Source organism: Malaclemys terrapin, chromosome 25, assembly GCF_027887155.1.
Source record: "Malaclemys terrapin pileata isolate rMalTer1 chromosome 25, rMalTer1.hap1, whole genome shotgun sequence".
In the NCBI taxonomy this organism is placed as follows: domain Eukaryota; kingdom Metazoa; phylum Chordata; order Testudines; family Emydidae; genus Malaclemys; species Malaclemys terrapin.
The window spans coordinates 9,156,892-9,168,867 of record NC_071529.1 but is presented as its reverse complement, the minus strand read 5'-3'; the positions used below and the strand labels follow the sequence as shown (position 1 = coordinate 9,168,867).

Below are 11,976 nucleotides of genomic sequence, written 5' to 3'. Positions count from 1 at the left end.
CAATAAACACGATGGATAATAGTACTTTGGTAAGTGCAGTCTGCCTCCTTACCTCCCCCCTGGAGGACCAGGGCCGCCTCTTGATTCCCTCCCTCGAATGGTTACATAGCGTTGGTGTTTATACTGTTAAACAAAAGCCATGCTCTACCCAGCAAGTGGCTACGTTCCCTTCCAGTGTGGTCTACTAGGTAACGCAGGGTCTGAATTTGGCCCCCCTGGGTCCTATCCCGAGTTCTGCCATTCCCTTGCTGGATGGCTTTGAGCAGGTTGCTGCCCTGCTCCGTGCCTCAGTTTCCCCACATGTGACATGTCCCTGGGGTGAGAGTTAAACCCCTATAACGAGGAAGGAACAAGTCCCTGGGGCCAGGCTGCGCTCCCAGCCCCACCCATGCTCAGACCCTGGGGCCAGGGATGGATCCCAAGGGGGCAGGACAGGAGTTCAGGGACCCATCTTTACAGCAAAGCAGACTCAGCTACTGAGTTTGCACAGTTTGTTAAAGTTACCCCACTTTCCCAATCCTCTCACTAAACCACCCATAGCGTAGTCTCACCTTAAAGCATCTAGATCAGGGATGGTTCCTTGTATAGGCACCGACTCCAGGGCTGGAGCTACAGGCACCAAGTTTCCAATGGGCTGGGGTGGAGGGGTGCTCACTGCTCAACCTCTGGTCTAAATTCTTCATGAAGAACCTTTCTTTCCTGGAACCACTCCCTCCATTCCCATATCAGAGGATCAGATGTTTCTTTTAACCTGAAGTGTTTCCTAACCCATCTTTGTGTCTAGTCAATAAATACCAAACCCTTTGCATTTGTTTGTAATATTTTCTATGTGATAATAAGCTGACTTGGAAGGGCCAAACTATACAGCCAGAATTTTAAAACGACTGCCTGTTCTCCGTAAGATATCAAAGATGAGCGTAATTGATCTTTCTTCTAATGATGATCGTTCCATTTGTTTTAGCTAGCGAAAATTTAACTCCACAAGCTTCTCTCCATTCTGAGACCTCCCTGAGTGCTTCATTGAATCTCTCTCCAGCCACTTTAATTCTCCTGTGTTTAACCCATATAGCGCATCATCCACAATAAGGTAATACCTACTCAGGCCCTTATGCCGTTTGGCAGATCTTTTATCATAATGTTAAAGTAGGGCTGACAACACTCCCCTGAGGAGTGCCATTGGCAACACTATAGATACTTGCTAAGACTTTCCCTGCTCTAACCTATATGGTCCTCTTACTTAGAAAAATCTCTTATCCACCAGACCATTCTTCCTTCTATCCCTATTATGGACAACTTACATAAACTCTCCCTCCATAAAAAGAACAGGAGTACTTGTGGCAGAATCTCCCTCCATAGCATATCGTGCTTTTTCAACATCCAACCCCCCCCTGTTACCATATACTCTGATCCTCAGACCTTTTTGTATTTCTGTTTCTAATCTTACAATACGATCAGTTGTGCCTCTCTCCTGCCTAAAACTGCTTTGCACTATTAGGACTTCCCTTTTTCACCCAATATGCAACTAGCCTCTTATTTATCATTTTCTCCGTAACTTTCCCCACACAAAATGTGACGGCAATTGGCCTAGACAGCTGTTCTCATAATAGCTTGCCTGACTTCTCAATTGGTACTATCACCACACACTTCCATTCTACTGCTATTACTCCTTTTCCCTATACATTTCCATAATTTTAATACAATTCTTACAATCCCTTCAGGTCAGTATATGTCATATAATGCTTAAATACTGTGCCAGGGAAAAAGTGGTTAACCTTTTATCTATAGCTTTGTTTCAGTTCCTGCATACTGAAGTTTTCATTCAGCACACTGGCATTTTCCCAACCATTTAAGGACCTCACAATTTTCTTTGAGAAATTTCCTTTTTTCCCCCAAAAAATAATCTGTACTTTGAGCCTCCTCATTACTTGCTAGGATTTCTGCTTTTCCTTTATTCAAATGTATCACTTTATCCTCTTCAATAAGATCAGGGATAAAACTGTTATTGCTCCAGGTTAAAAAAATATGTGGAGATATACCTATCTCCTAGAACTGGAAGGGACCCTGAAAGGTCATCAAGTCCAGCCCCCTGCCTTCACTAACAGGACCAAGTACTGATTTTTGCCCCAGATCCCTAAGTAGCCCCCTCAAAGATTGAACTCACAACCCTGGGTTTAGCAGGCCAATGCTCAAACCACTGAGCTATCCCTCCCCCCAAAACAGACAACAGGTTCCATTCACTCTCCTAATTTGCTGGTAAACCCCTGACACCTGGGTATCTATTTTCCCAGAATACTTTTTCCAACTCTCTTTGTTAGGCCTCTTCATAACCCTTTGTGTCACTGCCTTACTTCTTTTAGATGCCCTCAAAGTCTCACTGTTCGTTGTGGTTGCCGCTTTTCTATACACCTTCGGTCTCTCTTTTTTAATTCCAAACTCACATTTTTCATTCCACCACAGAACCGGGGTTCTGGTTTTAAGGCAATTCAGTATCTCACAAAAATCTACTTTGGCTGCTGTCATAATTGCTTTTATTACATTATCACAGAATTCCTCTCTATTATGTCTTACACACTTGTTGTTCAAGCACTCCTCACACTTACTCCTGAAAAGCTCTTAATCGGCCCTTTTAAATTCCAAGCAGGAGTTCCTCCAGTGTCTTCAATATCACCCTCTCTTTCATACATAAACAGCAGCTTAGGGAAATGATCACTTTCCATTCCCTCTTCCTTGTAAATGTCCCACCTATCTTTACTAGCTATATTGCTAGTTGCAATTCCCAGATTCAAACCGGAAAAGGAACCAGCAACTGAGCTAAACGTCGCTGGTGCGCCATTGTTTAGTATTACCACATTGTGCTCATCCATGGACTGTTCCAAATGCTTGCCATTGCTATCAGACTTTCCACTGCCCTATAAGTCGTTATGGCTAAGGCTACAATTTTAGCACGGGTATTTTTATTAAAGTCACGGAGAGGATGCAGGCAACAAACAATAAATCACAGATTTATTGAAGCCCGAGCCCTGCCACGTGGGGCTGAATTATTGGAATTTTCAAGAAGTCACAGAGGTCTCGTAAAAAATCACAGAATCAGTGACCTCCATCACAGATTCACAGCCTTAGTTATGGGTATTCAGATCTCCACATTCAATATATGAACTCGTTGGCTCTTAATTCTGAGCTCTCCAAGTCTTTACAGGGTTGTAATTATTATACATCCTTAAAAAGGTATTTTTATTCTGCACTGGTGTCTCAGTAGCAGTATACTCAAAAGTCAGTTTCTTTACATGCACTTCAATACAACTCAAATTTTCCTTTATAAATGAACTGCTCCCCCCTCCCCTTCATCTCGCTCTCTCATATCTATCTCTGCTATTTCTTAGGACCTTAAGAGACAGCTTTTCCATCATTTTCTGTACACAGATAACATCAGATTTGCCCTTCAGTTACAAAAAAAGTCTTTGAGTTCCTGACCATGTGCTGTTAAGCTTTATGCATTCCAACAAAAACATTTTTAGCACCATTTAGTTAAACCACAGTATCGTCCTCTCTCAAAATTGCATGAATGCACTCTATTGCCAAATTACTAGCATGCAAATACTTTTCTGCTCCTTTTATTATAATCTTTATTTTTTCCATTCTCTTTCCTGTTTGTGCAGTGCAAACAGGACACTATGTTGTAGCAATGTACCTTCCCCTTACTGGTTTTCTCCTCCTTCTCCACATGTTGTTTTGAATACCTTTTAGCAGCTTCTGCATAAAATATCTTGTTGATAATCCTTGTTTTGTATCCGAGTGTCTAGCTACCATACATCCTCCATAAGCTCTACTGTGCTTATCCACACAGTTGCTACATTTTAGCTCTGCTCCTTCTACATATGAATGCTCCCCTCCACATTTACCTCATACTTTGTTTTTACTTTGGAAACATGGCAAATGTGAGTAAACTTTCAGCACTTATAACAGCTCAAAGGGGAACAGAATATATGGTTTCATCCAAAACATCTCCTATCCTAGCTTAACCCTGGCCGATAAAGCCCTTCTTCTAAATGTAATTTGCACAGCTGTGGATGGTTTGCTCTCACCTCATTCCCACTCATTATTCACATTATGACTTGCATGTGGTCCCCACCTCTACCTGCTTTATTTCCAGTCATTTCCAAGGGGACCCCCTATATTCCCCTTCTTATTTGCACCATACATTTGGGTGGGCTGGCAGTCTGCTTTTATTTTCCCTAGACTTTTAGCGTTCAGGCCTTTTTCAGCCTGTTCTTTAGCAATACACTCCACCAGCACAGGAGCACCCTGTCACCTTCTAGCTCTTGATAGATTTCCCAAGGCTTTTCCTAATACAGTCAGCTATTTCCAAGGGATGAACATCTCTCTTTCCCGCCTCGCTCAGCCGTAGAGCCCGCTGCACGGGACTCGGTTTGTAATCCTGCTCCCCTCCCACAACACCTCCACCTGCATTCGGTGGCTTGAATTTTTATCTGGCTCCTGCTATTGTGGCAGCAGGTCCTGCAGGATCCCCGGCCGGGTGCCAGGCTCTCCTCAGCACTTTGAGGATTACAATCATGGGGGGTTTTCAACCCTTCTCTTTGCTCCCTCCCTGCCTGAGTCATCCCCTAGGTCTGGTCTTTTCTAATTTGTCACCCTGGCGTCTGCTTCGCGGCCTGGGCCAGAGACACCCCCCACCTGCCCCCCAGCCAGTTCATCGCTGCCACTGAGCGACCCTCCCCTTATATAGCCCGTAACAGCGGAAGCCCCTCCCCCTGCTCCAGGCCCCGCCCCTTCCGCACGAGGCCCCGCCCCTAGCTCTGAGCCCCGCCCCCTACTGCTGAGCCCCGCCCCCTCTGCCCAACCCTCTGGAAGGGAGCTTTCACGGGGGCGGGTTTGGCTCATCCCGGCCCCGCCCCTTCCCTCTCGGCTCCTCGTATGACGTCACCGGCGAGCGCCGCCCGCTCTCCCGCCTCGCGCCGCCCGGTCCCTTTCACGTCTGTGGCGCGTGCGTGAAACGTCGCTGTTTTCTGCGTGCGTGCTTGTGACGTCAGCGGCGTGTGCTTGGAACGTGAAGTGTATGGGGGGGGGGCCTTCGGACAGGAGAAGGCGACTGCGGGAGTGCCAGGTAAGTGGTGGTGACCGGCTCTGCCCCTCCCCCGCTCCGGGGGCTTAACCCCCCCCGGGCTCTGCCCCTCCCCCGCTACGGGAGTTTAACCCCCCCCCGGGCTCTGCCCCTCCCCCGCTCCGGGGGCTTAACCCCCCCCCGGGCTCTGCCCCTCCCCCGCTACGGGAGTTTAACCCCCCCCCGGGCTCTGCCCCTCCCCCGCTCCGGGGGCTTAACCCCCCCCCGGGCTCTGCCCCTCCCCCGCTACGGGAGTTTAACCCCCCCCGGGCTCTGCCCCTCCCCCCCCGCTACGGGAGTTTAACCCCCCCCGGGCTCTGCCCCTCCCCCGTTACGGGGGCTTAACCCCCCCCGGGCTCTGCCCCTCCCCCGCTACCGGGGTTTAACCCCCCCTCAGGATCGCCCCCCCCCCCAGGCTCTGTCCCTCCCCCGTTACGGAGGCCTAACCCCTCCCCGGATCGGCCCCTTTCCCCCGGGCTCTGCCCCTCCCCCCCGCTACGGGAGTTTAACCCCCCCCCCGGGCTCTGCCCCTCCCCCCCGCTACGGGAGTTTACCCCCCCCGGGCTCTGCCCCTCCCCCCCCGCTACGGGGGCTTAACCCCCCCCGGGCTCTGCCCCTCCCCCGCTACCGGGGTTTAACCCCCCTCAGGATCGCCCCCCCCAGGCTCTGTCCCTCCCCCGCTACGGAGGCCTAACCCCTCCCCGGATCAGCCCCCTCCCCCGTTACGGGAGTTTAACCCCTCCCGGTATCGCGCCCCCCCCCCCCCCCCCGGGCTTGATCCCCCTCCTCCGCTGTCAGGGCCATGGGAACATGTCACACACACACACCTGCTATTCATGCCACCTCCCTGCTCGCTCGGTGTCGTTAACACGCAGCCCACAAGCGGGGTCTAATCCCTCCCCACCCAGGTGTGAGAGGCCTCGGTGCTTCCCTTCAGATAACTCCCCTGGCCGAGGTTTCTGTCTGCAGGTACCTGTCTCCGGGCCACGGAAATGGGCAGGGGAAAGTCAGGGCTCCAGGAGGGTTAGGAAACAAAGTTCTTCCTCTCCGCACCATGCGGGCGTCCCACCTGTCTCAGACAGGGCAGCCCTGGGCTTCTGGTCCTGCTGGGCTGGGTGTACACAAGGTCTTTCATCATCTTCGGGTTTTGCAGCAACGTAAGTGGAGACGAGGTCTCGGATTCAGCACTCCATGAAATGGCAGAACGTGCCCTCTCCTTTCCAAGGGTGGTCCACGCGCAGACTGGTGCTTTCTTAGATGGCACCAACAATGGTGCTGAGTGTGTGAATAGCACAGATACTTCCCAGAAGCTCTGTGTAAGTATTAGCCAGTCCAACCCTCAGTGTCCCCACCGGTGAGGTAGCTACGGCGAGTGAGTGAATGTTCCCATTTTACAGATGAGGAAAGTGAGAGACAGACTGGGAGAGGGAAGTGACTTATCCATGGTCGGTGGCAGAGCCAGGACTACAATCCAAGTCCCCCTCACTAATCACTAGATCACAGTCTTCCATGGTAAATTGAACTGAATCCATGATTGTAAACATCATTGAGGGGCTAATCTGTGTGACACTTGTTCCCAACATTTAATTTCTCTACTTAGGATTTCAAGTTCAGGTCTTTGTTACAGGGACTTGCTTCTAAGAGATGTGGAAAAAGAGGGGTTGGCTATTACTCTGATGAAAAACTGAGTAACTGCGGACCCTGGCAATATGTTTCCTTTTCTAAAAATGTCTGAGTTGTGAGTGGGCATGTCTTTCCCTGATCCATGGAAGGGACCCTTCTGTATCTGTACAGTGTGTGTCCAATCATTTAAACTTTTCTGTGTCTTTGCTTTGCCATTCTAGAGCACTTTCATATTATTTTCCGAGACCTTTAAAAATGAATGAGTTGACCTTCATGAGCCTCCTATGAAATGGGTTGATATCACCATTCCCATTTTGCAGATGGGGAAACTGAGGTACAAAGGTGACCTATCAAATGCCAAACTAAGAATGGGCCCCAGGAGTTCTGTGGTTAAGGCACAGAATGTGTTCTTTCCTTATCTGTGAGAGGTGCTAGTTTGACCTGATTTTACAGCTCATGTGTTCCGCTTACGTCCTCTGCTGTGGAAGGCACCGTGGAAGAATTTCTTCTTGCAATTCTAATATGGTTATTACTTCTTAAATGTTGTCAATGTATTTGGTTGGGGATGTTTCATACCTGACTGGTCCATTATACCAGTATTAATGAAGGAGCTGCTGTGGAAAAAGCTCATTTGACATTTGCTAAATTGATTTGATATTTAAGTTTTGTAACGTGGTCAGTCTTGCGTTGCTTCTACCTGTGTTAACTTTCTCTAGTTCTGTATTAGCTTCCTTTCTTCTCCTCTTAGCTAGGCCAGTAAAGATAAGTGTAAGAGAACCCTTCCCCTCCCACCGATTTGTTGTGTAGTTGGTAGCTACACCAAGGGCAGTTGCGTGTCAAATCTAAAAAGTGAACTTTGCCAGGAAACAGGCCAGAGGTCTCCACTGCTGGACAGCAACTGTTTATGTTCAGTGCTGGGATTGTGTGGCAAAGTTGAGCTAGGAGAAAAACAGCTACACTGTGCTTGAATGTGGCCGTCACGTTCTGGGGAGTCATAAAAACAAACCAACCATAGTTATTTCTGCCACGCATGCTTCTCGGCTAGAGGATAAAGAACTAAGACAACATTCGGAGAGCCTGTCTAATTTTCTTTCACGTTAACCTAGCTGGTTATGGTTCCCTTACCTGCTTGCTGTGCATGTCCCATTTGATGGGTTCTTGTGCTCTTTGTTTTTAAGGGAAAGGGACAAATGTTAAAACTGAGCAAGGGTCTCAGCGATTGGAAAGGCAGAAACTACTGCCTGTTCTTTCCTGTTAGGCTCCACGCCGCCTCAGTTCGTTCCCCTTCTGGAGCACCTTCCTTTTGTTGGTTCATGGCTGGAGCTGAGTTCCTTTTTCTTTGCAGCTGAGCTCCTGCAAGAAGCCAAGAGATGGAGCCCCCTGGCATGATGCTCATTGAAGGCTTGGGGGATGAAGTAACGGTGGTGACTGGCGTGGTGGTTCTTGTCCTGGCTCTGGTTCTGGCGTGGCTTTCCACTTACGTAGCAGATGGCAGCAACCAGCTTTTGGGAACTATTGTAGCGACGGGCGAATCCTCGGTGATCCATCTCAGCCACGTCGAACGGTATGTGGGGAATTCAGTAACCTCAGAGCCTACTGAGCCCCAGGGGTCGGCTGATAGTGCAGAAGAAAAAGCTGAAGAGGAAGGGGGTGCTGCATCCAACTTGGGGCCCTGCAGTTGAGCAGGGGGGCAATGGCAGCACCTCTGACTCCAGCCTCGACCATCTGCTGAACATACAAAGCTTGCCCAAAAGGACATCCTCCAGCGAGTCCAGTGCCCTAGAACAGCCAGGTCAAGAGAGCCAAGGAACCTCGCAAATGTCACACATCCGGGAGGAGAGTGAACCATGCTCCGGGCTCATCAAAGTGCGTCTCAAGTTCCTCAATGACACGGAAGAGGTGGCCATGGTGAGACCGGAGGACACCGTGGGTGTTCTCAAGAGGTAAGTTCCATGTAAGAGGCAGCAAAGGGATTTTCAGTCTATGGGGCCCAGAGTTCAAGTGAGCAACCCTCCCCCAACAAGCACTGCCACAGGTTCTGTGGGGATTGTCCCCTTTGTGTGTCTGTAGAGTGCCCGATTAGAAATGTGTAGCAACCATTAAATCTCTCTCTGGGATGTCTAACGACGTGCCCCTCACTGGTAAGTGATGGCTTGGACAGATTTGTCTCTTACTCTGTATAAATGTCGGTCTGTGCTATTACCTTTTATGGCCCTTTTCATCAGTACATCTCAGTATCCTCATCCATATTTTTATCACCGGGGGAAACAGGCACAGAGGGGGAAGTGACGTGCCCAAGGTCACCCAGCAACCCAGTGGCAGAGCTGGGACTAGAACCCAGCTTTCCTGAGTCCTACTCCAGTGCCCAACCCACTAGGCCCCGGGGGGAATGAACAGAACAGCTAATCATCAAGTGATCCATCCCCTGTCACCCCCTTTCCAGCTTCTGGCAAACCGAGGCTAGGGCCACTAGCCCTGCCCACCCTGGCTAATAGCCATTGATGGAACTACCCTGCCTGAATCTATCTAGTTCTTTTATGAACCCTGTTATAGTCAAGAGGTAAATCCTAAACCCTAGTGGCTATAATGTGCTCTCTGGGACAAGGGCTGTCTTGCACAGGGGGGGGCTAATCTGGATTGGAGCCCAATTGTTTGAACCCATTGTGAACTTGGTTTCATTTTCAGTGGCAGCTGGACTTGGCAGGAGCAGTCATCGGGGTGTGTAACTTCCCCACTCTGTAAACTTAAACTCCTCCTAGTTAGTAGTTGCTGATGTGGTTTGGAAGGATGGTGAAATTGACCATTACTTACGGACTACATTTGAATCCTGTATCCTGAGGAGGTTTAACCTTGCTACATTGTTTGGGGTTTTACACTAGTCTTGGCTGCATATAGGACTGGTTTTTAAAGCATCTCTTCTAAACTTTGCCTCTTTCTGTTTTCCTGAAAAGCAAACATTTCCCAGGACAAGAAAATCAGATGAAGTAATCTATCAGGGCCAGCTACTCCAGGACCAGGCACGGACCCTCCGCTCCCTCAATATCATGGACAACTTGTGTGATCCATTGCCACCTGTCGCAGACCGCCGGCTCCACCCCTTCCTGACTCGGTGGTCACCCCAGCAGAAGCAGCAGGGGTCACGGTGAACATAGGGAATCTAATGCTCCTGTTTTCGTGGTGATGCTGGCTGTGATCTGGTACTGCCGCATCAACTACCGCCAATTCTTCACTGCGCCGGCCACGGTCTCCTTGGTTGGGGTGACTGTCTTCTTCAGCTTCCTGGTTTTTGGGATGTACGGACGATAAGAGGCAAAGTTGGAGGGGTAGATTGGAACCCAGCATTTGTTTTATAGCTTGTTTTAAATGTGCTGTGACAAACGGTGTTAGGAAACTGCTGGGGGCCCAGGGAACCCCGTGCCGGCTCAAATACTAGAGAACCTTCTATATCCAGCAACGTGGAAGAGAGACCCCTAGATTCACTGTTTGTTTCCTCACCTTGCTGCTGTTTAATGAGACTTTGTTCCTCCATAGAAGGGGACCGCTTTGCCGGGTGCTGCTTGCGTGCTCTAACTGACCTGTGTCACTTATGTCATGAGACGAATCCTCACTCCCAAGACGCTGCTGCAACTTCTCTCAGGTAGAGATGAGGAAAGGGACCTTCTGTCCCTTGCCTCATGAACATCTTTCAAGCCAGCCTCAGCATATGTACTCTGAGCTTGTCTCAGCTGCATGAAGGCGTCCTCTAAAAAGAGCCACTTTCTAGCCTGCAGAAAGCAACTCTGGCTTCATGGTTTTGTCCTCTCTGCTGTAGGTGAATGGCCCTGTTAGAATGCAGCTGCTGTAGGTGTGCATGCTCAGGCTTGCTTTAGGATAGGCCAAACTCCCAAGAACGGACTCCGTGGGGATGAGATAGCACGTTGCCCTGCATGGTACTTCTGTCACTTTGCCACTCCTGCAAGAGGCTAGGGGCTGGCTCGCTCAGCACGAGTGCAGCGTGTGTGCACTCCACCAGGCCTAAGCCCTAAAAGCCCCTTTCAGGGTATAGGGCTGTCTGGCACCTCCTCCCTGCTTGACCAGGGCTTGCTTTGTATTGAACGTGCTAATTCTAAAGACCAAATATTCTCACTGGCACCTGGTGCAAAGGGGAGGGAACTATTGTTAAAGGAATTCTTTTTAAATAGAAGGTTGCAACTTCTGCCGAGTGCTCTTGCCCCACCGGGGGAGGAGTCTAGACTTGTGCCTATCCAGACATTTTGAGACAAATGTTTAACTATCTTTAGAGCACTTTCCTCCCCGCCCTTGTTTTCTAGGATGCATTTATAAAGACAGGCCCTACAGTGGGTTTTGTTGAAAGTCAGATAATGAACATGTTAAAAGTTGCTCCTGTGGTTGAAGGCTGATTTTATTTTGCACGGGGGCAGAAGAGAAACTGCCTGCACACACAGGTGCGAGAAGTATGAACGTGTAAGGGAACTCAAAGCTCTGAGAAGCAGCAGGGGAAGTAGGCCTACAGGAGCCATGCAGCTGAGGCCTTGCCTACAGTGGGAACTTGACCAGCATAGCTAGACCTGAATAAGCTATTCTGAAATAGCTCCCCCCCTGTGAACACTTCTAGGACAAGTCTATGCTACTGCGCTGCATTGGCACAGCTGTGCCACTGTAGCACATCTGGAGAAGACACGCTATGCCAACAGGCCAGCGTTCTCCCATCAGCATAATTACTCAGTCTCCGCGAGAGACAGAAGCTACATCTCCACCAACAGCGTGCGGGGTGGAGAGTGCTTAAGTTAATGTAACTCGTGTTGCTTTGGGGGTTCGGGGGGAGAGGAGGTATCTTTTTCACACCCTGAGCGATTTAAGTTACATTGACTTAAAGCTTTAGTGTAGACCAGTCTCCCAAATGTCTTTTAATTCAGAATTACTGTTTTGTGGGGGGAATGATTATTCCAGAACAGAGCATTTTTTCTTGTTGGAGAGTTTTATTTTTTCAAAGACTAACATTCTGGAGGGTTATTCCAGGGAGTTCAGTTTCTCCCCTAGACAAGGGCTGAGAGAAGGGGTGCCCCTTAAGCAGCACCCCTTCCCCCCAAAACACATTGGGCACAACTGAACAAGGGAGGAAAGTGCTTATGTTCTGCTTCCTGAGTGAGAATTAGCCATATTAGCATAATCAGATTCCCAGCAGTTGGCTTTTACCAGGATAACAATCTTGGTACAAAACCCACACCCTTACC

The 11,976-nt window shown here is 49.3% G+C and overlaps 1 protein-coding gene across 1 annotated transcript; it reads left to right on the top strand.

Moving 5' to 3' along the window:
- Window positions 1–4,963: 4,963 nt before the first annotated feature.
- TMUB2 (transmembrane and ubiquitin like domain containing 2) lies at window positions 4,964–11,121 on the top strand. The gene is given in 8 exon segments (XM_054014284.1): window positions 4,964–5,122; window positions 8,088–8,409; window positions 8,411–8,685; window positions 9,694–9,725; window positions 9,728–9,795; window positions 9,797–9,835; window positions 9,837–9,903; window positions 9,906–11,121. Coding segments are annotated over 7 exon segments (921 nt in total). The 5' UTR covers window positions 4,964–5,122; window positions 8,088–8,112; the 3' UTR covers window positions 10,049–11,121.
- The last annotated feature ends 855 nt before the right edge of the window (window positions 11,122–11,976 follow it).